This window comes from Ammospiza nelsoni, chromosome 13, assembly GCF_027579445.1.
Source record: "Ammospiza nelsoni isolate bAmmNel1 chromosome 13, bAmmNel1.pri, whole genome shotgun sequence".
In the NCBI taxonomy this organism is placed as follows: domain Eukaryota; kingdom Metazoa; phylum Chordata; class Aves; order Passeriformes; family Passerellidae; genus Ammospiza; species Ammospiza nelsoni.
The window spans coordinates 3866990-3892906 of NC_080645.1; the positions used below are offsets into that span (position 1 = coordinate 3866990).

Sequence of the window (25917 nt, forward strand, 5' to 3'; positions counted from 1 at the left end):
TTAGGAAAATATAGTTGAGTTATGTGAGTTTCAGCCTCATAATTGCCTCAAATTCTATGTGCTCTTCACCACTTGATTAGGTCATGCATGTAATTTGGTATCCAGACATTTAAAATGCCCAGATGCACTTTCAGGATTGAAATGTCTCTTGTTTACATTAGAGTTTCTCTGTCCTGCTGGATGGCTGACGTGGTTGAAAAGACCAGCTGCTCATATGGTTAAGTGAAAATAAAAGTAGAAAATGTGTGGAAAAGGAGAATGAGGAAGAAGAAATGTTTTTACACTGGTGAAATGAGGGGGGAAAAGGGTGAAAGTTACAGGTCAGTCCTGACTTCCAGAGACTTGTGCTTTTATTTCAACTGGATTGCACTGAGTGCCTCCCCTGCTAATCTGAGGCGTGCCTTCCATGTGCAGTCTGTACATTGGGGCAATTTGCATTAGCTGGAGCCTGGAAATTATTTGTTCCCATTAAAATATTAATGCATTTATGCAGAGGCTGTAACTGGTCTAGGAGCTGTTTTTAATAGAATGTTGAAGTTCACATTCATGAAAAAAGGTGGTATTTTCTTCCTGTCCTTATTTTGGAAGTGGGGGAGAACATCCTGAGAACTGTGGACACTCATCACAAGATTGCCCTGAAGTGCCAAACACTGCTGTAAACCTGGCTTGGGAGGGTGCTGCCTTTTGCACTGTCCAGACAGTGAGAAAGGGGTGAAATCCAGGCTCTTCTACTAGCCAGACATGATGTGGGAGCTCCATCAACAGTGCCAATGTAACCCAGGGGCCCAGGGTCTGCTGATCCTGTTCCCTGCACAATCCTCCCTCTCCTTCCTTCGCTCCTTCACTCCTTGGATAGTGGTTTTTGTTGGTCTCAGAATGACTAAATATTTTCTGTGAAGTATTTCAGTGCCTGACCTTGTGTAAAGGAAGGAGCTGCATTGCATAAATAGTCAGTCTGAGGCTGAGCATGAATTCCTATTTTCAAACAGATACCTGAGAAGTTGTGATCTAATACGAATACATTGTGTGATCTAGTACAGATACATTGTGTGATCTAATACAAATACATTGAGTGATCTAGTACAAATACATAGTGTGATCTAGTACAAATACATAGTGTGATCTAGTACAGATACATTGTGTGATCTAATACAAATACATTGAGTGATCTAGTACAAATACATTGAATGATCTAATACAAATACATTGTGTGATCTAATACAGATACATAGTGTGATCTAGTACAAATACATAGTGTGATCTAATACAAATACATTGTGTGATCTAATACAGATACATTGTGTGATCTAGTACAAATACATAGTGTGATCTAATACAGATACATTGTGTGATCTAATACAGATACATTGAGTGATCTAGTACAAATACATTGAGTGATCTGATACAGATACATTGAGTGATCTAATACAAATACATAGTGTGATCTAGTACAGATACATAGTGTGATCTAGTACAAATACATTGAGTGATCTAATACAGATACATTGAGTGATCTCGTACAAATACATTGAGTGATCTAGTACAAATACATTGACTGATCTGATACAAATACATTGTGTGATCTAATAGATACATTGATCCTGAAGCCTTGTGCCCAAGCCAAGGGAAATGGTTTCTAACACTGTTTGCACTTGCTGTGGAGCAGTTACTAACTTTTATTACCAGCAGATTGCAACAAAGAGATCAGACAGCTGAATTATGAAACAACCTATTTTTCGGGCAATTGCAGATCATGGATATGTACTTTATACTGAAGGTAATATAAAGGCACATCAAACAAGTATTAAATTACCCTGCTAGCACATGCAGTCTTCCAAGAAATAGGATTAAAAAAAAATTTAAAATCTATAAGCCTTTGCTGCTGCCTCATTCTAACGGAAATATATTTGAGCCACTCTTTTTTATGTCTTGGCTGAAAGACAGGAGTGGAAGTTTGTTTCCTCACTCACAGTCAGCAGATTTTACCATCCCAGTGTAATCTTTTCACCTGGGTGTACATTTTAAAACCTGGTACTTCTCATTCTCAATTGCATAGTGATTATTTTGTGTCATCTTCCATTTGACTAAGAAAGTCAATCCACTCCCCTCTATAATGTTTCTGTTTGTAAAAGCATTCTGATCAATATCAGGATTTTACAAAGGTACCTTTACTCTTGCCAGAGGAGTTGTTTGAAGGGAGTGGCTGTGCTGTGGTAATGCACTGTCTGTGGGAAATGCTGTAATCTCACATCAGAGGCACTGATGGCTGGGAAACCTGTTTCTGGACTCATTAAAACAAACTACAGAGCAGAAATACAGTAGAGTTTTCTACAGCAGTGTGAGGAGGAGCATGGAACAATGAAAAGAGAGGTCTTGGTGGCAGTTTCAAAGTGTAACAGTTATGGTTCTTTGTAACTGCTGCAAACCCTGGAGTGCAGCTCGAAAACATGATTGAAATATTTTCATGCAATTCAATAGATGTAGTTCTGTACTTTGTAAACAGTAAGTATGTACTTCACAGCTGCCCTTGAGATGGGCATGAACAATACCAGGAATTCAGTGTGTGTAACAGTGGAAGGAGTATGTGGGTTTAATAGAGGTTATGGAACTGTGTCTGCTTTCCTGTGCATGTCACACTCAATAGCTGCTTTTATTTGAAATACATGATAGAAATACATGTAGAGAAGAGTTAAACAGTGCATTTTTGACATGAGTTCAGAAGAGAGTATCAAGGCTTATAAACATACCTGAATTCAGTATCTCATAAGGCACAGAGTAGGATGGGGTTTTCAGGGCATTGGTTTATTTGAGGTTTTATGTTTTTTATCTTCCTTCAGAAGCATGTGAAAGAATGAACATCATGGCTGTAATTACTGCTGTGGCTTCTGAGTTCATGGTTGGGGTTTTTGAATACCAAACAAAGATAGCATTTTTCACATCACCCCTTGCCCACCTTTTGAGGTATTGCAAATAGGTGGGAGTTGTGATTGTGAACAGAAATTCTGGAGCTCTGGGAATTTAAATATGTAAAATAGTTTCAAATTGTATTTAAAAGGAAATTGAGCATGCTTGTAGAAATGTTCCATTTGAAGTAGTGTTAGAGTTATGACAAATGTAGAATTACATTGATTTTGTCCCTAATGTATTGCAGAAGAGTTGAAAAAATGCTGGTTGAACCACTTGTTTATCAGTATTAAATAGGGCAGGCTGATATTTGAAATTCTTGTGACTTGCCTTTGTAAGATTGTTTTGCTAATGCTGAATCAATGCCAACAATACTTTGCTGTCATGAATACTGTAATAGCTGTTTGCTCTTGAGGTGTACTTGATCTAATCTTATTATAGGTGATGCATATAATTTTCAGGGTTTTTTCACTTTGCATTCTTTAGCTGTGGAGTTGCAGTCTAACGTGCTGTCTGTTGTTCTTCTCTTCAAGTCGTGTCATTAAGACAGACATGGAGCTGGAAGTTCTGCGCTACACCAATAAAATCTCCAGTGAAGCTCATAAAGAGGTAATGGATCCTTTACTGTTAATAATTTTTGCTCTTAGTGTAGCAGTGGTACTCAGAAAATGTCCCCAGCAACCCAGAATTGCTTAGTAATAAAATAATGGAAAGGCTGGATAGAAATAAGAGGATAATATCCCTCCTATTACAGCCCAGTAATGTACCTTGCATTGCCCTTGAACTCAGCGGTGCGTTTGTGATGTGTGAGAAATGAAGTGTGGGTTTGGGCAAGAGCTCACACACCTCAGCAGAAGGTGACCTGCTGCAGGCTGTCTGTCCTGTGTGCACAAATACCTGAATCATGATGAGAAGTAAAAGATCAAGGTCATTCAGGCCCATGTGCGGCTCTGAAAAGCTGAACTAGCAGGTGACTGTCCCCAGATCCTGGTGGGCTGGGGAAGTTTTGCCATGCACAGTGTGGGACAGGGAGAGGATTCCTCAGAGCTGGGGGAGTCCCTGGGGCAGTGCTGAGCCCTGCTCTTCTGTTGCCATACCAGGGTGGCAATGCCAAGTCCAGGCTCTCTGGTTGGCCCTGGCAATCACAGGGGAGCTGCACCCCTCTCCTGGTGGTGATGACAAAACCAGCCTGGCTGTCGCTCCTGTGCTCCACACGGTGATGCAGATCTGCCCAGGAGTTCTGAGAGTGGTGATGACCAGGGGGAGCTTAGGTAAAACTAGCTGATGAGGTTATCTCAGATTGTCTTGGCTCCTGCTCCTCAGATATCCAAACTATGAAGGGTAAAAATGTGCTAAAATGAATACTATAAAATTGAAAACTCAAAGGGTAGTCATTTTGCATTCATATTCCTTGGTTTTTCGTCATCCTTGAATAATCTTATCACACCTGAGAGTATTTTTTTCTGTAGAGCAGCTGCCTAGAACTTCTATAATACAGAAACAAAGTAATGAAACTTTCTTAGCAAATCTGAGAACAAGAATCAGACTTATGACTTGTAAACTGGTGGTAACTCTAATAGTTTTCTATTGATTCAAACTATAAAGGAGACTCTCCCATGTAGGCTAATCCAGTTCATAGCTTTGTTTTGCCTAAGCAGCACAAAAGGCCTTGCTGCCATGTTCACCACAGCTTTCACAATTGAACATTGGTATTTTGGTGAGCTGCACTTCATTGGGATATTGTAGTTTGACAATTAAACTTGCTTTATTGCTGGAGACTGCAGGCATTTTTAAAGATTTAAGTGTTTGATTCCAGTGTAGTTTTAAAATGCATGTACTGATGTAAATTTAAATGAAGTACAGATGATATTTTTGTAATATAGGTTTCTCTGGAGATAGTCATAAGTCATAAATTTATAAATATGAGATTTCCTCCTGCTATGATGGTCTCATGCTAATATGTATCTTACAGGTAATGAAGGCTGTAAAAGTAGGAATGAAAGAATACGAGCTGGAGAGGTAAGAGTTCTTATACTAATTATAATAAAAAAAGATAATAGCTCTGTTGCAGGGGGAAAAGCAATAGCTGAGACAATGCAGTAGCTTGGATTCAGTTGAGACTGAGAGTTCATTGGTGTTTGAAGGCCATTGTCAGTATTATTTTGTTATTTTGAGGTGGTTCTTCATGTGTTTCAAACATGCATTTGATGAGGGGTGATTATTTTTTGGTTAAGTGTAGCATATCTCTCTTGCTGAAGCTACAGGAATTTACAGAAGCTTGATGAAATAGCTGTTTTCATTGTCTGAAGCCATCAATAAAACTGTGTTTATGGTTAAACATTGCCTTTAGTCTGGTTGTGTTTGAAGGCTGCATGAGTGGGTGTTTAAGTGTCTTGTGAAGGGCTGTGTGCAATTACATTTTGTCTGCAATTACAAGGCAGCAGTACCTGTACTCAGCCTGCACAAGGAGCTCAGATTACACCTGTGGTGGGTGTTCTACTGCTGCTGAGAAGTCAATAAGAGAGCAGCACATATCTCTGGTGTTGGAAAGAATGTGCTGTACAGGCATCCATGAGGGGTTTGGCTGGTCCTAACTGATACACTAATGATGTGTCTGGATCTAAGGAAAACATTGCCTCCTCTCTTGAATCAATATTTACATTAGATCAGCAGCATTTCTCATATAAAGCATGGTTTTGATCATCAAGTCCATTTATTTTTAGATTGTACGTGGTATTTTCAATTTTTAAAGTATTTGCATAATGAAGAAATAGCAAATAGCAATCATATGTCAGTTACTGTGGTTTCTTGGCAGTAATTTTTCAGAGGCTTGTAAGCAGGCTAGAGCAGCACCCAGGGAAGGGAATACAAAGGAACCACGATATTTGTCATCAGGGTTTCAAGGTAGCTCAAAAGACAAATAAAGCCCTTAGTTCCATTTAAGCAGTTTAAATTTCTGGAGATACTATAGTCTCATGCCTATAATTTGTCAGTGCCTCAAACTACACTAACACATACCACCAAGTAACAGGGAAAATAAAATATTGTTTACATTCTGTCTTTATTTTTGAACTTTGTGTTTGTGTTCATTTTACTGACTGGCAATGCTCTATGTGCCAATAGTGAAATTTTGGCTCTGGAAATCATTAGCAATCAAAAATTTCCCTAGAGCAGAATTTCTTCTCGGGTGCTTTTAAATGCCAGTTTGATTTAAATGTCATACAACAACTACTTATATAAACACTCTTCTGTAAGTCCACAAGGTATATTACCTTTTTTTCTCTGGGACTTTCATTCTTCCCTGGCTAGCTCCTTTCACACACATCAACTATTTGAAAATATTATTTATGTGTTTCAATTGAAAAAAATAAATAAACAGCTACTACACCTATTTAAAATTGCCTTCTATTCTTCCATAAATCTTGATGGATTACACTTCTTGAAAGAGTTTGAAGTTATTTAGCTAATGAAAGAGGTCTTGGCAGACTGCTCTACTGTGTCTGCCTTGGAGACTATAATTAGAATTTCAGTTTCTTTTACTGAATTCATCCCTGCACCCATTCCTTTAGGGGAAAAGGGCCCTAAAAATTTAAACTGTCTGCTGTTCTTCTGACTACTAGGAAGAATAATGGCAGAGATCCCAAAAGCAATTAAAATTGTCTGTTACTGGATGTAGAACCTAAGTGTTGCCTTTTCTTTGTCCATTTGGTTAAACACTGGTAAATGATTTTGAACCAGTAATGTGTTAATGCTGAGATATATAAAAAATAAATGCATTTAACTGCAACTCCAATCAGCCCTGACTTCTTTTCTGGTTTGATATTATTTAACTTTAATGTGTGGTCGGTTGACTTTAAGGAGACAGCCAAGGCAATTATCTACAGACAGTAATTCACAGCATGTGTAATTGCATATGAAGTCATTTTGGTAGGTCAGATTCTGGGTTTTCTCTGAAGCAGTTTGTTTAGTATTTGTGCTTATCTCATGTTTAATTAATCTTCTTTAATTAAAGGGTTTTAATTATGAAACTGCTCTGTAGTGAATATATTGTTCAAAATATAGCAAAATGCTAAAAAAAGTCTTCAGCTTGAGAAGTGTGTGAATAAAATCTGTGATTCCAGCAAAGTTGTGTGTGAGCATGTAGACAAAGATGTTTTGTGTCTATATAAAAACAGACTGAAAGCACTAATTAGGAGCTACAGTTATCTGTTTCAGAGTTCTCTGAAGGCCTGGAGATAACTTCTGTAGATCAGTGCTTATCAATTTCTAGATTTTATCTGTGTATTATCAAATTAAGTGTGGAATCTTCTGTGCATTGCCTCATTTGTTCCCTTTTTATTAAAAAGAACACTTTTAAGATTGGGGTGGCTACTTGGAATGTCAGTCTGGTTGGGGAATGATGTGAAGGTGTATGCTGTAGCAACAGGTGAGTGACTTCTGCATCAGGAGTTCTGGACACACAGCTGTTGTGTGCATTGCCCATTTTTGTGGGAGTTTGTCCCCTTCTTAATAGCACTGAACGTCCAAATATCCAAAATATCAGAATAAGACTCCCCAACACTAAAGCTGTATTAAAGAGGGCATCATTTATTCAGGCCTGAGGTTCATGCTGGAGATCCTAACCTAACATGGACATGTAGTTCTTATATACAGTTACTATATGCATATGAAAATTTACCCATTACCATAAACCCCACCCCATGTTCCCAGAGGTTCAGTCCTTTGTTTTCTCTGTCATGGCATTCTTGAGCCAGATGTCTTCTTTACTTCCAGCTGTCCTTGCTGAAAGCAGTGTGCTGAAAGCACGTTAAAATGAATGAACCCTTTTGGTGTCACTGTGATAGGAGTGTGTGCACAGTCCTGGGTTCGTTGAATGATGATGTGTTTATTTCTCACTGCCTTGAGGACACCAGGTAGCACTAAAGCAGCCCTAACCAGCCATTCCCTTGTCCCACGCCCCCTGGATTGTGTGACTGTCTCTGAAACCTCTGTGGCTGCTGAACACTGGGGGTACCATGCAAATAACTGTGCTTGCAGTGCCCAAAACCTGGGGCCTCATCCTGCAAGGGGAGCCTTGTGAAGCAGAGGAGCATTGGGCAATGTACCCTGTACAGTGTGCAGGGAGCAGTGGTTAGTGCACAGGGGACAGTGGCTAGTGTACAGAGAGCATTGGCCAGCAGACAGTGGGCAGCAGGGGAGGGGATTCTGCCCCTCTGCCCCTCAGTGATTTCCCTGGCCCAGCCCAGGAGGGACCTGGAGCTGCTCAGAGAGCCCAGAGGAGGCTCCAGGATGGGCAGAGGGATGGAGCAGCTCTGCTGGGAGGAAAGGCTGGCACAGCTGCCATTGCTCACCTGCACAGGAGAAGCTTCTTTTGTGACCTTCCAGTACCTCAGGGGAGCTACCTGAAAGATGGACTGACTACTTACAAGGGCCTGGATTGACAAGACAAGGGAGAATGGCTTCAAACTGACAGAGGACAGGGTTAGATGGGATATTAGGAAAACTTCTTCATTGTAGGGGAAGTAATTGTGGGGATTTTGTAGCAGTTAGTACTAAAGTTAAACTCCACTGTGCTCTAAGGGCAATAATTTGAAGAATAAAATGGCAAGGAAGCAGCTACAGAGGTTTTTTCTTGATGGTTTACAATGCTTACAGACTATTTTTACGCCTTGCCTCTCTTACCAGCTGAGGCTGATAAAAGTTCTTTATCCCTATTCTTTTCAGTGCTGTCCCTGATTCCAGAGCAGAGCCTGGGCTCTGAGTTGCTGTTGTATCTGCCAGTGTTAAATTTCACTATCTGGGAAAGTCTGAGAGCACTCTCACAGATTATGGCTCTCATCTTTCATTTTTCTCTCTCTCTCTCCTCTGCTCCAGTGGAATAAACTGAAAATAAAACACACATTTTATTTCACTAAAAAAGAGAAAATAGCCAGAATAATTTTATTTTCCTTTGGGCATTTCCTTTTAGTGAAATGCTGATGATTTTAGCTAATCAGTATTTGCCACTTACTATTTCCTGATGATTTTGCTCTTTGAATGTTTTTGAAAAAGTCACTGACTTCTGCAGCAAATGATCTTCAAAAATACTTGGTTTTTTTATGAGGCTGGATAGATTTTCAGCTCAATTATAACCTTGGTGAGTCCTTCACATAAGTGTGCATAGATAGTAAATAAGAATGCCCATTGCAGCTGACAAAAATACACAGGAGAATCTTTCAGAGTTGCTTTTTGGTGTGGGAATGGTGTTGAATTGTGTCATGACCCTCACTGCTATTTGTGTATGTTTATTAAACAAGATACCAGCTCTCCATTAGTCTCAAGCAGCATGTCAGCCTGCTCAGTTACTGATACATCTTTTATGTCTTTTTCTTTTTTTTTTTTTTTTAACAGTTAATGTTGTATAGCCTGGAAATGTCTTGACTGCCTTATTTCCCAAACTGCCTTGCAGTCAGAGGTGATGTGTTTTTCAGTGTAGGGTGCTGCTATCAAAAGGTTACTTTTCAAACTTTAAAATACATGAGAAACAGAGAGAGAGGTAGAAGGTGACCTTTTCCTGCATTTTAAAAACCTCAGTGCAATCCAGTAATTTTTCCTTTGTTTCTGCAGGCCTGTGTGGTAGGACAGGAGTCTGCCTGCTGTCTGGATGGTTTTTGGTGTAAGATGATCCTGTACCTGATATTATTTATTTGTCTGTGTATCTACTTCTAGCACAAGGGTTGAAGGAAGAAGTGGATCAGCCACAATCTCTGTTTTTAGCAAGAAATCCTCCCCATGCAGCAGCCCAGGAGCTTCTGTTGAGCATGGCTGCACTGGGGCTGGCAGGGAGGGAGTGCTGAGCCAGTGGTTTGTACCTGTGCCAGGGCCAGCAGGGCTCATCCAGGGCTTCCTAAAAATGGTGATAGGAAATGACCTCAGTGTCCAGGGCCAAGCAGGCAGCTTAGTGCTGACAGCTCTGACAGCAATGCTGGGTGCTAATTGCTTCATTGGAGTGAGCTGCTGAATCTCATGTGTTCAGGGCCCAGAGGGAAGGCAGGGATGATGTGTGTGCCTGGAAAAACAACTGGATTGAGAGAGACACTTCCTGCAGCCTTCCCCTCCTGCCCACCTGCCCCACGTACTGCTGGTCCTTTGATGTTTTAAATTAGGCTGTCACCACTCCTTTCCTAATCCAGCTGAAGTCAGGTTGTAAATAGTCTTTAAATAAATCTGAATTTAAAAATTGCTTTAGAAAACCCCTGAGCATTGTTTCTGTTCTGTGACATACAGAGGCACAATTGCAAATGTGTGCACACTCCACACAGCAGAAATGGGGACAGGGTTACCTGTGAGCATGGAGCTCCTGTCTCAGCACCTCGTCTGTTTGGGAGATGTAAATCCACTGCAGAAGGTTCAGCTGCCCCAGCCCTGGCAAACATGTGCCCACTTCCATTTGCCCAGCTGAGAGGAGAAATGTGGGAGTCAGACACTCCTTGGGGCACTGAGACCCATTTTACCTGAGCTGCTGCTCACTGTGTTCATGGGGGTTGGGGGTGGACTCCATTAGCTGCTGGGAGGGAGCAGGGCAGTTCCAGTACATTCCCAGTAACCTCCCAGCATTTTCCCTTTGCAGGAGCTCCTGGGGGAAGCTCAGGTGTTCTCTCTTTCAGTCACCTCCTGGTGCAAGAGAACTGTTTCATTGCACAGGCCACTCTTGTGATTGAAATTCACATATTTGGGGTTTCTTTACCTTCTACAAAAAACCTGTGAACTTAGACCATGTGAGAGATTTCAAATAAGCCCCTCTATCATCACAGAGATACCAAAGAACAATTACCATGCTGATATTGGAAAGGGTTGCCTTCAGAAAGAGAGCTGTGGCAGGATGTGCACCACGTGTGTGCATACAGAACTTGGCTCATGGCATAGCAGGAGATAACCCACCTTTGAATGCTGTTGTCACTGTCCTCACAGGGTTAGTAATATAGTAAATCTGATAATTCATAATGATCCTTTGATTATAATTTTGGAAATAAAAAACAGTAGCATTTTAATTTTGTAACATTAAAAATTGCAAGCATTATTAAGTTCTGTGGATGTTTTCTACAGTGACTATTAGTCACTGCAGAGACTATTAGTATGTTAAAGGAAGAACCAGCTTTCTTCTCAAATTAGCAATGATCTCAGTTTTTACTGAATCCAGTGTGGTGTTGAGATAGTGAACTAATTAACATTGCTAATGACAAGCTAAGATTGGAGATATGTGAAATGGAACTCATTGTAAAAGACAGTAGGCTGAAATTATTATTTGATGTGGATTTTCTCATGCTTGTTCAGACAAGTCAAAAGTAAAGATTCTACTGTATGTGAGGCTTTATCTGCGTTGTAAGCTTTACCTCAATAATTTTTGCTAATTACTGATGAAGCAGACAGATGAGAACTTTGTGTTTTTTGGTCATCTTTTGATAAGCAGAATTGTTTGTGATCATGATCAGAGACCAGAAGCTCAACTTGAAGGAAATGGATAGAATACAAGACTGCCATTAATGTCATGATATCACACACTGACCTGAAAATTGAACCTATTTTACACATGTGAAAAGAAAAAGAGCAGATTTTGTTCCTTGCTGCTGGCAATACTGCCGCATAATTCTTTTCCAAATTTGTTCTTAGTGCATCCTCATTATTATTATAGTGTGCAAGTGACACCTCACAGCTTATTAAGCAGCATTTTTAATGTCTATTGTGATGGCTTTGTTGTTTAGTTTTCTGTTGTTGCATCATCTGTCTAGGGGATGAGTTGTGCAGAATTGTGTGCTGTTTTGGCAGGTGGTAGTTTTTTGGGTGTGTGCATTATCAGCAGTATTGAAAAATGCAAGATCAGGGTTGTTGTTACAGGGTGACATGCCATCATAGAATCAAGGGTGGAAGAGGCCTGAAAGGTGAAGCCCAGCCACCAGCACTGTAAACCTTACACCACTAAACCATTTCCCAGGCCTGGCAGGACACCTTTGGTAGGCAGGCAAAAGGGATGGAAAATGCTGGGACTGGAGAGGAATCTGAATGACACTGGGCAGCAGAGGTGATGTTACTGCTCAAATCAAATTGAACCTTCAGGCAGCCTTGGCAAGTGAGAGCTGCAAAGAGCTTTGCTGACAGCTGACTCTGGGTGTCCCAACTCACCTATTGAAACCTGTATATTTAAAAGAACTAATGAGATATGTGAAGGGTCCTCAGATTAATCTGTCAGTGTAGGGTACAGTTGCTATCACCTCTTAGTTGGTACAAACCTCTTGTGAAGTGCCATATCCTTCAGGAGTATTGGACTGCATTTCTGCTTTTTCTTATTTCAGAATGAGCCTGCTGTGTCCTCTTGGGCAGTACTGAGTGGCAGAGGTGGGCAAGTATTCTTCTGTCTCTGATTGGCAGATAATTTGCAAAAATTGTGTGGGGTTGTTTGGGTGCACAGTGTAACTGTAAGGACTGTGTGAAGTTTAGGATGTTACATGTGATTTATTAACAGCCTTTTGCCTGTGTGACCTCTAGATTTGCTCTGTAATGGAAGGCTTGATGCTGGATTACATTACATTGGGTCAATTTGCCAGTTTTTGGGGATTTTTCTTTATCGTGTGTTTGAAGGAAGAGAAGAAGAACGTGTCTGTTACTAATATGTTGTGTGGGTTGGAAATTTCAATGGCATTCAGGAATTGGCTTCCCAATCCTGCAAGATCTGGGGAGTTTCCTGAGATGTTTATGTTGAGGGAGTAGTCATATGCTTTTCATCAGTAATTCTGTCTTTGTGAGAAGGAAGTGGGTATGACAAGAAACCATTAAACTGGGAAAGGTCCTGGCCAGTGCTGTTTCTGTTGCTGCTGCAGATCAGAGAGTTGTGTCCACAAGACCTCTGAGAGGGTCTAGAATTTGTTTGGATCAGGTGAACTTGTTGGTTATTTGGAGCTGGTGGGGCAAGGAGGCCTCTGTTACTTGAAGGAGTTCTTGGGTAATTGATATAACTCCTTTCTGGTAGTTTTCTGTTTTATTTTGTGCTTCATTTTCATATTGGCTCTAATACCTGGGATCCATGGAGTGATTTTGTCACCTGTGATAGGCCCTTGGAGCTTGATTTGGGTCCCTTGTGCAGTTTAGAATAACAATTAAAAATGAATCCTGTTTCAGTCCCTCAGTCTGCATTAAGCTCTGATTTCCACTGTTGGTGATTGGTGTCTCTGCTCCATCCTGCAGCCAGCTCAGTGCTGGAAAGCAGCCTGGGCTCCAGGCAGAGGGAGCAGCCTTTGTCCAGATGAGAGTGGCTTCAGGGGACCCTGTGAACAGGGTGCAGGTGTTTGTCAGTGAGGGGATGTGCAGATTTTTTACCTGCCTACAGAGCATCTGTGTGGTCATTTGTTTGGTCCCTGCATAAAGAAAGGAATGTTGAAATGTTCCCAGAAACTGGAGAAAGTGTCATGGTAGACTTAGTTGCAAAGTGTGTCTGGGTCTTCCTGAACCTGCTTTCTCAGCTTCCCTTTCCTTAAAAATTCTGACTTCTGCACCTGCCTAAATTTGGTCCAGACATTAGAATCATAAATTCAGTGCTATTATCTTTTATTATTCTTAAGGTAGGAGGTTTGCATATCCCAAATGACAAATTACTGCCTTTTCCTCTCAGAATAGCTCAATTGAGGACAAATTAAGCTCTATGCTGGGACACCAACGCCCTTTTAACCTAAGCCCTTACTGCATTTCTGCTTGCTCTGGGTTGTTGAACACAAGTTCAAACTTCAAATATTCAATTTGAAACTGAAAGGAAGATTATGAGGCATTAGTGATTATGTTGGCACTCTGTCACTGAACAGCACTTATGTGTTGTGTGCTATGTGGGTGGCTGTGTATTTGCTAAGAAGCATAACTGAAGATGAATGTTTAATTATTTCTTCAAGGCAAATCCTTTCTCCCGTGGACTTAAACTTGCATAAGAAAAATGAAAATTCATAAGGAGTTTAAAATTTGGCTAAAATTAAAAACCATTTATTTTTACCCTATTTATTCTTCTGAATAATAAAATTTCCCCATGGGTTTTTGGAACATATGTAGAATAATTATACTGTAGAAGTGGTGCTTTAGCTCAGCTTCTGGAGCTAGGGCAAACATTGTGATTATGCTGCAAGCTTAAATCTGGGTCTTACAGAAAATCTCAGTCAAGGCTCTGTTGCCATCAAGTGCAAAAAACTGTGACCCATGGATTGGTCCCTGTGGGAGCAATTACTCTTTGCTGAGATTTTTTTTCCAGCACTGAATATTATAAATGTCAAAAAAAAGTTTAACCCTCAGTACCTCTCACAGAATGTTTTCATTCCTGCTGGCAAGAATAAAAATTTTTAGCGTATATTTGCATGTTTGAGCCAGGATTTTTTAAAAGGCGTTTCTTTATAAACAACTGAAAGGTAAAAGTGCTGTCTTTTAAGTCCCAGTCTGCCTGCCTTGGTGAAGACAGAAGCAGGGCTGGAGCTGCCTGATGCTGCAGTGCTGTGCCCAAGCCTCTCCTGATGGCGCTGTGCTCCTTGGATGCAGAGTGAATTGATGATTAAAACCTCTCATCTGGCGGTGGCAGCAGGGCCAGAGTGTGCAGGGAGTGTGGGGTTGCTTAGGAACAGGGCTGGATGTGTTCTCAGCTGCAGCCCAGCAGAGCCCAAGGGCAGCAGGAGCTGCTCTTGCCTTCGGGGAAACCCACATCCTTTGTGGAGGTGCACTTGGTGTGCATTTCTGCTTCCTTATTCTGGTGTTTGTGTCATGTGGTAGGAGGCTCCTAGCTACTTGTCTAGGTTTGGAAAGACAGGAGTCTGCTAAGTCCCCACCCCTCTGAATTGCTATAAATTTTAAATTAAGGGGCTCTCAGGCAAAAATATGGGAGCAGGAAATAACAGTTCTTTAATAGGGAAGAAAATATAAAAGGATAAAATAAACAATGCAGTACACTAGAACAACACTGACAGAGTCAGAACCCAACCTGACACCCTGTGGGTCAGGGTGTTGGTGGCAGTCCCATTGGAAATGTGGCTGCAGCCCTCCTGCAGTGTCAGGGGTGGTTCTGTTGGAGCAGGGGGTTCTGTAGAGAAGGATGTATTCTTCTTCTGAAGATCCAGTGGAAGAAGAGGCAGCTGCTGTTCCTCTAGGGAATCCCGTGGGGAAGCCAGGCTGGTGTCTCAGAACCTCTGGATTATATCTGGGTAGCAATGCTTGGCTCCTCCCTCTGGGCTCACATCTCCCAATGGGATGTTATAGCTCTTATCAGCCATGCAGTGACGTTCAATAGCTGTTATCAGCAGATGTCCCCTCCAGAGGGAGGTGTGAATGTGGTCACTCAAAGAGAGAGAGATAAGGCAAACTGCCCACTTGACAAAGGTAATCAGCCATACAGATGGTAATAGAATACGTCTTGCTTTGCAATCTGGAATGCTGCTAATTAACATTGGCTCTATGATCTAGAAGGTATGAAAGACACCTTATAATTAGAAATTTACAGTTCTTATAGAAACAATGGTGGACTTAAGACTTGATTGGTCTCAAGTGGAAACCACTCACACACTATTGGTGGCTGTTGTAAAAAAATGTGTATTTTATTATTGGCTTTTTGCAAATATTAAAATGAATATTATACATGTTGTGTTTAAAAAGTTATGCTGTATTAATTCTCTTAAGTAGTGTGTTAAATATAGTTTTAGGTTATAACAAAATGTTAAAATAGAAACTGCTGTGTAGGATACTTTTTTTTTCTAAAGAAAGGACTCACACTGAAATAGCAGCCACAGGATACCCCAATCTGTCAGAGAAAGAGAATTTATTGCTCCATTATCAGGTGAAATGAACTTCTTCCTGCCTTGCTCGGGTAGGATGATGCCATCAGGAAGAAGCTGACACTGACCAGACAGAATTCTGTGTTTGAATGGAATTTATGCATCATGTATGAGGAATATGCAACAGGTTATTGTTTTTAAGGGTTAATCCTCTGTTAACATAGGTCCTTTCTCGGGCTTATTTTGCCCAGAAAAAGGTACCCGGCCTGTCTGTAACTCTTTGTTTCTGTTGTCTCATATTGTCCTAATTCAAATTGTCCAAATTATTATTACTCTAATTATATTTCTATTTTCATAACCATTTTATTACTATTAAACTTGTAAAATTTTAAAAACAAGTGATTGGCGTTTTTCACAGCTATCAATAATACACTCTAGAGAACTATACCTATAAACAATGGTTAGAGAAAGAGAGATAGTAATTGTTTGAACTCTTTTCCTCTTAGTTTCCTACAGCTTTTACACAGCTTCTCAGGATTTTTCTGGGGAAGTCTGTGCCTGCTCTCTGTGGCCAGAGAGCTGCTGCCACAGTGTCAGACTTACCAAATCAAAGAGAGTCCATTATTCCTAGCAGAAATTAAAATAATATTTTTCTATTATCTAAGTAACAGATCCAAACCCAGCAGATTTCCTGCCTCTTCCCTATTTTCTCATGTATGTTCTTTGGTGCTGGATACAGTCTGCTTGTTAACTGTGACAAAACTTTGATAAAATGGATAGAACTTGCATCATGTGTTCAAAGACTTCTGCACAGAGACACTAGCTGTGAGATGCTGGGAGGAATGTTGTGCAGCCTTGCAGCTGAAGTTTGAGTCAGGAGCACCATTCACTCACCCTAATGCTGCAGTGAGACATAAAGACAAATGGCTCCCAAATATACCAACCCTGGGACAGGCTGAGTCACCTGTACTTGTGCTTTTTTCTTCTCAGTTAGTGATTTGTGTTTATCACATTGTTTTCCAAAGATAAAATATTGATGATTCTCAAAATAGTCTCAGGCAACATTAAGTGAAGAACTTCTGGTTTTTAGACATGAAGATAGGACTTTGCAAGTAAAAATCCATAAGATTTTTGCTTTCTAAAGGCTGCAGGTTTCATTTGTGTGGGTAGACACGAGGCTCACTGGCCCTGTGCTAGCATCCAGCGTTGCTCTCAGCACAGCTCCCAGGATATACCCACATCCCGTAGCTGGTAGGGCTTGGGCAGCAAGGCTGGGTTACTGCCAGAGACCTGCCATTTGGAGCTGTACTAAAACAAGAGGCACAGGGCTTCTCAAAGCTGGCAGTGATGAAAATATGGCTTAAAGTATTTGCTTAGATCTAGAAAAAAAAAGACTGAAGGGCTATTGCATGCTGAAGGACTGGAAAATGGAAGTGCTTTGTTTGAGTAGTGTCCTCCAGCAGTAGCAGAAAGAAGAGACTTGATCTATTTCAGAGATAAAAAACCTCAGAAAATGAAACTTTCTCTGCCATCTTTCATACATCAGGAAGGAAGTTGGAAGCTGATAGAGGTGAGCAGGATGCTTGTGTCCTTCAATGTATTTTTTCTTGCTGAGGGATAACCTTTACAGTGGCAACAGTACTTTAAAATATTCTCTTTCTTGAAGAAGAAAAAGGCATTACTTGCCTTGTTTTACAGGTGGACTGTAGGTAATGACAGCTGGGCATGTTGGTGTACGCTGGTAGACAGACCATGCACCTTCTTTTACTCTGACTCACTCTTAGACTACATTTCTTTTTTTCTTTTTTTGCTCACTCTGAACAACTATTTTGAATCCATGAATCATATGCCTTAGTTGTTCTCTTCAGAACTGGAAGCAGGTGTAAATTCATCAAGCTGTTAAAAATGGATCTGGGAAAAAATGAGTGAGTCTCAGCTGCCATGGCAGGTAGTGCACTCACAGCCATTGCCAGTGGCCTTTGGATCAAACAGCAAAGAAAGAGCTTCACAGCAAAGAGCTCAGAAAATTCTAACTAGGTAATGAGTAGTGGCTTCCTTTTGATTGCAAGCAGAGCTTTGCAATCAATCTATAAAGCTTTGAAGAGAAAAAGAAATCTCTAAGGAAGAGGAAAGGGCCATACAATTAGTTGCTACTGTCTGCTTGCTTGTCTTCCCTAATTCCAGGAGTGTGTGCTGAAAATGGATGATAGTGTGCAAAAATCTCAACTATGGCCAATTCCTTTGTAGCTTCAAGCTGAGATACAGTTCACATCATGCTGGTTCTTGGAGAATATTCACTTTCATCTTAGCTGTAGATTACGTGTAGATGGGTGTAGTTGGAGGAATTTGACAAGGGTTGCATGTTTGTTGTAACTTCCAGCTCTTGTATATCAAATTCCTGCTCTGATCTCTTCTTCTTTCATCTCCACTATGTGTCTTTCTTTTCAGAATGGGATGCTGAAGTGGATGTGATAACTTGCAGAGCCACATTCAGCAGTATTTCTTTTACTCAGGCAAATGACTACAGTTCAGAAAACTTACTCAGTAATCTTGCATTGGAATTTGGATTTAGAATTGCAGTTTGTAATTGTCAAGATGCCATTTGGCTGAGATTGCTCAGCCATTAATTTGTTTGAAGTCGACACTTGAGTTGAAAGACTAATAGCTGCCTTGGTGCATTGCTCAGTTTTAAATCTCATCTGTTCTGGAGTTTGGGTGTGCTGCAGCTGGGGGTGTAGTTTGTCATTTTAATGGCAGGGGGGCAGAGCTATTGTCTGGGGACCTGGGGGTTTGCTCTTCACATGCACAGGAGGCTTTTTGTGGTACTTGAGTAAAACTTCAATATATATAACAAAGCTGATCCTAAAGTTTTAATATGTGTATTGGAGCAATTGTTTCTACTACTCAGAGCAATTTATCTAGGATTAAAAAAGAGACACAAGGAAACTTGTGTTTTCATCATCTGAAAAATTGAAAGAATTGTTCAGATGTATTGGTGTGACTCCTGTTGTGTGCAGATTGCTGTCAGTGTTCCTGTGTTGGCATGCAGATGGTATCTGGGGTTTTTACTGCCTGGGACAGACTTCTAGAGCGACTTAAGCAAGGATCTGTGTGTGCCACTTTTTAAAAAAATGGTTACTGACTTGCAGATATGATCTTCATTTCCAAAACTTGTAACTTGTGAATTGAGGTAGGGTTTTCATTCATAGCAGCAATCTATCTAGCTTTATTTCAAATTGATTGATTATTTTTTATTCATAATAAAATAGTTTTTCTTAGTTCACACAGGAATATTAATTTCAATGTTAATGATGGTACAGGTGTGAATTAAAATGTTTCTCCACCCCAATATTAGAAAGCTACTATCTCTTTATGCAGCTAAATCTTTTCTTGATCTCTTAGTTCTTAATGTTTCCCCAGTCTGGCTCCTGCTTTGCTCTGGAATGATTCAGGCTGGCAGTAGTCAGCAGACAATTATTTTTTATTCACAGAACAGGCTGAGTTGGAAGGGACACACAGGGAGCACCCAGACCCCCAACAGCCCCATCCTGTGCCTGGCAGTGTTCTCCAAACCCTCCTGGAGCTCTGGCAGCCTCGGGGCTGTGCCCATTCCCTGGGAGCCTGGGCAGTGCCAGCACCTCTGGGCAGTGTTGTTGGTTGGGGTTTTTTCTTTGGGTTTTGGTTTTTGCTCCCCCCATCCCAGTACTTTCTTGCCTGCACCAATTCATTATTTCAGTGTCAGGAATAATTGAAACTCAGAGCATAAACTGTGAAATATTTGGTGTGCTGTGTTTTACATAGGTAATAGATGTACTGGATCCCCAAAATATAAATCAAATCATGTAGCCTATTAGACTTTCCATAGTAGAAACAAAATATGAAATACTTTACAATGCAGAAAGAGCTTTGTTGCTCCTTAGGGATACAATTTTGACAATTTTATGAGGTTACAATTTATTTGTGCAGTGAGTTGGCGCATGGTTTTGATAAAAGTAATGTTCACAGAGCATTTTGCTAACAAGAATACTTTTTTAAAGCCACTAGTCTTGCTGATTTGTATTGTACAAACAAAGTATCTGTTAAACTCCCTGGAAGTGTGCCTGTCTGAGATATACTTACAGACCCTGCATGGTAATACTGCTCTGAGTGAGCAGCTGAATAAGCTTTCAGCCTGTGCTGAGGAACATCTTTTAGGCATAATAGAAAAGAAGAAACCTGTTAAGAACTGGGGAAAGCTGTATTACTTTTTTCTGATGCAGACTTTATCTTACACAAAAGACCCAGAAAAGCACATTGGCCTCGAGACTTTCATGCTACCCCTTGCTGTGAAAAAATGGTCTGATGTGGCTGTTCAAAGAATGGTGCAGTTGACAGGAATGACATTTCACTGAACAAATGCTTCAAACTGTTGTCTTGCAAGATATTCTTCTATAAATACATGTGAAGCCATACTGCACACTGGACTGAATGTGCATTGCTCAAAATTCCAAGTATGGCTTTTCCTACGTGCATGCTGGGTTTTACTGAATGGGATGTAGAGAAAAGGTAACATGGAAATCTGTGCCAGCTGTGATTGTGTTGCCAACAGCTGACAGGGACTGTGAAGCAGAGAGCAGAGCTCTGGTGATGGTCCCATACTCATGTAACACTGAAGAATCATGGCTGAAAATACAGCTTCCCTATTAGACATCAGTTTCAACTTCCAACTTCATTTTTCAGCACATCTGTTTTCATATCTTGTTTCTTTGAAATTGCTTGAATATATTTGACTGGCATTTTTGCTGTTAAGTAGCACTAGAGAGCAAGTCAGCAACTTTTCCTTTTCCTTTTCCTTTTCCTTTTCCTTTTCCTTTTCCTTTTCCTTTTCCTTTTCCTTTTCCTTTTCCTTTTCCTTTTCCTTTTCCTTTTCCTCTCTCCTCTCCTCTCCTCTCCTCTCCTCTCCTCTCCTCTCCTCTCCTCTCCTCTCCTCTCCTCTCCTCTCCTCTCCTCTCCTCTCCTCTCCTCTCCTCTCCTCTCCTCTCCTCTCCTCTCCTCTCCTCTCCTCTCCTCTCCTCTCCTCTCCTCTCCTCTCCTCTCCTCTCCTCTCCTCTCTTTCATCTTTTGAACTATTTTTTGTCTCTCTTCAGCCACATTCAGTAATAAACCAAGAAAAAGTGTCTTACAGTATCTATCCCACTATTGTAGATATATGGGATATAAGTTTTGTAAGAATGTTGTGGACAGATTACAACAGGCAGTAATGAACCTGGGAGAGGATAGTTCAGGAAATAGTGGTGAAAGGAGTGTGTTAAAAATATCATTTATAAACTAGAGAAACTTTAAAAAAATGAGATTAGAGTAGAAATTAGAAGTACCAGAGATCAGAATTTTGCTTGTTATCAGCCTGATCTTTGGCTTGTTCCCATAGCATATTTTGTCTTTCTAACACCATCAAGGAGTGACAATATCTTATTGCAGGGAGAATTGAAGCCTCTTAAGACCTGAAAACCTCTGGGTTTTGAATGGTTAAATTCTGAAAGAAATGAGGTTGTCAGAAGTGTTTTCAAGATCTGTGTGCTTGGCATGGAGCTCTGTTCAGTATTGCAATGTGCTGAGAGCTTCAGGAGGGCTTCCTGCACATACAGGAGCTTGTCAAAGCCTTTGTTAATGAGGATTTGTACCAGTTAGGTGGAAAGACACCAAAAGAAATACTGTTACTTTTATAAAAGCTCTAGTTAGCCTCCAAAATGCATTTTTTTCTTTGGCAAAGTTATTAGATTATGGAATGTCTGAGAGGTGTGATATGACATCAGCTGCATGGGTGAAATAATGAAACTCAGTATTCTAGTTAGATACCCTGTATGTTTAAAGTATTATTTTTACATATTGCAGGTTTTAGAGGATGTAAGTGTGCACACACACATGCATATCTCTGCAGCATTTAAAATTGCTTTAGATAAGCCCTGATGAAACACAGAATCAGATATGCCTTAGCAGCTCCAGGAGTTGTTGTTACAGCTATAAAACACATCTCTCTCAAAAGATTGTTTGAGTAGCAGTGCCCTGTGGGGTTATTAGCAGCTTCTGAAGATTCTTGCATTCCTCATCCTACAGTCAGTTTTGGGAAGAGAAAACACATGAACTTGTTCAAATTCTTGGGAAGAGCCAATATTCCCCTTTTATCCTCCTTGATCTACATGCAGAGCTGGCAGAGGACTGTGAAACTCTGAAGCATCTGTACCTGCAGAGGTGAGGAGGAGAACACCAGTGCCTGTGGCCATTCCAGGGCTTCACTCCTACCCAGGGTTTGCCTCCCATGTCCACAGTCCACACAAAAGGTGTCTGTACAGCCTGGGAACACTGGGTGCTTCCCTCAGCACAGAGCTGAGGACCACTGAAGTGAGAAGTACCACACAGCACGTCCCAGATTTCAGTATCAGTAACTAAAAGTGGACATTGCATATTGCAGGGTATTTGTTTGCCTCAGCAGCACACAGAGACTGAGTGTGTATTTGGTGTATAGCTCTGATCTCTTGTCACAGGAGTCTAGGCAATATCAAAGTCACTTTTTATCATCCCATTCAAATGTCTTGATTTGCAGAGTGATTAGACAAAGCAAGTGCTGCTCTGAGTTGGAGTGCAGGACTGCTGAGACTTGGTTGAAAGGTGTAGAAGTCCAAAGGGATTAGGGAAGATGAATGCTTATAAGGATACTAAACATAAAAGCAAGTAAAAGTAAATATAGATATGATCTTTCGCCAACAAAATATTTACAAAAAATTTGACATGACCTCGTTGTTACTGCAAAAGTCCAACAGAGAGTAGATCAAAAAGGTGTAAAAATGAAAACAGATTCCTCATGTTATCAGGGTTTTTAGGAAAGAAGAGTGGGAAATAGGAAGCAAAAGGAGAGTATTTTACTTAGGAGAGCTTGGGAAGCCACTAGGATTTGATCAGGTTGGTAATTTTTTTTTTCTTGTCTTTCTTGTTGGTTTATTCCTCCTTTTTCTTCAAAGATTCATAGTGAGGTGATAGTTTGAGAGATGTAAATAGCAAACTCAGAAGCCTTTAAATAGTTCATACAATTTTATATATTCTGAATAAAAACAAATAGTTCTTAGAATATTGTATACTTTATCTTTTTTTAGCTAGGAGACTGTATCAGATTAATTTTCTGTGAGTCCATTGGTATTCCCTGTTCAAGGAATATATTTGTTGCTTAGGAGAGTCCTTAGGAAATTAATTATGAATTGGCCTGAATGTACAATTTTGTCCAAGGCTAAAGAATCCTTTTGTGTGGGTGTGAGGGCATCAAAGCACAGGGTGGACAGAACAAGAGGAAATGGCCTCAAACAGCACATGGGGAGGTTCAGGGTGGGCACCAGCAGGAATTTCTTCTTGGAAAGGGTGGTCAGATAATGGCAGGGGCTTCCCAGGGAGCTTTGCAGTGCCCATCCCTGCAGGTGTCGCAGGAAGGGCTGGAGGTGGCACTCAGGGCTCTGGGCTGGGGACAAGGTGGGCATTGATTACATGTTGGATTCAGTGGTCTTGGAGGGCTTTTCCAACCTTAGTGATGCTGTGAATTGTAAAAAATCATCACTACGTGCCAGTGTATAGCCTATGCATCCTGAGGTGTGAAAAATACTTGGGTTTTTAATCCTGTTAACGCACATAATTCATTAATGGGGCCAGATGAACTTGCCTTGGACTGAAGTTCTCATAAGAGAACAGAACAGAAAACTGGAATTTTAATAAATGCTCATCTAATAGCTGAAGTTGAGAAAGCTGCCAGCTGAGACACTGCCAAGTCAGCCAACTGGGACAAGGATCAGTGTGTCCAGGGGCTGAGGCTTGGACCAGAACTTCAAAATGTGTTTCCATGCTGAGCTCTGCTGGGAGATGCCAAACAAGTCTGTTTGACCACTTTATGTTTTTCCTTTCATTATTTCTTGTCTCTGTGGAGACAGAGAAACTCCAATTCTCCCTACAGTACCTGTGACAGCAAATGACCATCCTCAGCTGGATCTCCTGTTCTCTGTGCAACATTCAGGTGTGCCCCCAAAACCACCCCAGGCCTTCTCCCTGCTCAGGTGCTCCACAGCTCTGCTCCTTTGGAGTATGAGAGTCAAACCCCAGTTTTCTGTTGAGCTATTCAGATTGCTTTTGTTATGAGGTGGGGTTTATTTATTGTTAGTCATTAAGAGGTGAAGTAAAAGCAGAATACAACTCAGGAAATTACTAATTAAAGGAGTGGTGCACTTGCTTGTAAAGATTCTCAACATGGGTTAGTGAATATAAGAACAAAATTAAACTGCTGGTAAATGATGGGGATAGGAACATGAGTCTGGGTAGTCTCTAACTGCTGTTCACCTCAGTGGGGTAATTGCTGCAGGTATTGGAAGCAGCTGGAATAAATAGGTGAAACTTTTTTATTATCTCCCAAAAGCTGGGGGTATTTGTAAATGAGTTTGGCAAGTTTCTGTAGAAAATTCATTCAAGAGAAACATGATAAAATGTATTATAAAATTAGTAACGCAAAAAAAAATCTTTTTCCTATAGGTGAGATTTTTATATCATGGTCTTGTTTTGGCTGGCTGTGATCAAAAAGATGCTTATCTGAACTTGGTAAAGATGACTTGTAGCAGTTTGAAGAGCTTTTATTGCATTGATTTTTTCATAGCAAAGTAAGCAAAATAGTTTGGAGAACTGCAGTTTGTTTCCTTACTGTGTGCATTATAACAATGGCATCCCTTTCCAGCTGCAATTACTAAAAATTCAAAAACAGAAATTAAAAATCTGCATTCTTCCCTGAGAGTAACGACAATTGTTTAAGGTTATCCCTAAGCCACTCCTCCTCCATTTTTCCTAATGAAGAGCAATAGGAGTAATTCCATTCCCTTACCTGCAGAGGCCTGGAGCAGCTGTGTTTGCCCAAAGGCAGCTTGGGCTGTGCTGGGGGCTGTGAGCTCACCTGGTGCTCAGGAAGCTGCAAGTGAAATGGATTCATCTATTTTCGTTATCCAAGCTAACAGGGTATTAAAACTAAGACTAGAGAGTGAAAAATGTATTGGATTCCTTTCAGCTTAGATTATCAAAGGAGCTGCTGTTAATGTAAGGAAAGACTTAGGTTTCAATTTTAAAAAGTGCTCTAGTTCCTCTTCCATATCACCTTTTCAGTAGAATTTAAAGTTTTAAAGGCTAGATTTTTAAGGCCAACTGGATCTTTTTGAATAGAGTAGAAATCAGTCTATAATATTTTGGGGATATGGGCTTAAATTTCCAAGATACTTAAGTGCTTCCTGAAAGAACCCCCTTGCCTTCTTGGCTATTCTTAATTTAAAAGCCTTATTAATAATGCAAGATGGGCATGAAGAGATGCTCCTGTTGAAAAGGAGCAGCAGAAGTTTGTGGTGCCATCTTCCTCCCTGGGACCCAGCACAGAAACTGGTGAGCAGCACTGGTGGCTGGGCACACAGGGCACCAGTTTGGGGGGGGGGGGGGGGGGGGGTGGCTCAGAGGCAAGGGCAGGAAGAACCTCCAAAAGGACTGGTCCTGCCTCTGCTCCTGAGCAGGGCTGTGCCATGAGGAGATGCTTCATGAAGTCTTGAAGGTTTCTCTTGAAGTTCATGGAGGCAATTAGCATAGGAGCACAAAATACTTGAATAAAAGTAATTTTCTCATTGTTCGTTCTATTCCAAAGCTACAGAACACAAACCAGGAACTTCAGAGAGCAATAAGGGGGATCTGAAAATATTGATGGTGAAGAAGAAGACGTTTCTGGGATCATTTGAGCTCTTCACCAGTAGCTGTTTTGGGTTATTTGGGTTTGGAGTCTTTTTCTGTTCTATATTTTATGGGGTTTTGGTTTAATTTTTGAGATGGATATTGGCAAACAGAAATGGCATTAGAAATGAGAGGAAAAAGAAAATTAAAGGCTAGTATGATCTCTGTGCTTTTGTTAAACAGTATTAGGAACTGCTGTAAAACATATTGCTTTGATTCCTTTCTTAATATGAATAATACTGATGTCCTGTCTTTGGCTCATGAAAACTGGGTATTTATCCCCAATGATCATGGAACTTGGGTATCTGTCCAATTAAAAGTTATTTCCATTTGACTAGTCTATTTTAAATACAGGTGGCAAAATACCAAATGTACTAATTAAAAACAAACCAGTGGGAGATTCAGAGTCAGAGCTACAATTTATTAGGAAAATTAAAATAAAGGCAGAAAACACTGGGTCCAACTGCCAGAGTCAGGGTAGAGC

The 25917-nt window shown here is 40.6% G+C and overlaps 1 protein-coding gene across 3 annotated transcripts in view; it reads left to right on the forward strand.

Annotated features, from left to right (window-relative positions):
* The window catches only part of PEPD (peptidase D), a 193099-nt gene that overhangs the window by 84383 nt on the left and 82799 nt on the right, over positions 1-25917 (forward strand). For all 3 annotated transcript variants that reach the window (XM_059481314.1, XM_059481312.1, XM_059481313.1), the window contains 2 exons: positions 3438-3513; positions 4877-4923. In XM_059481314.1, coding sequence (XP_059337297.1) covers positions 3438-3513; positions 4877-4923 — 123 coding nt within the window. The remainder of the gene's footprint in view (positions 1-3437; positions 3514-4876; positions 4924-25917) is intronic.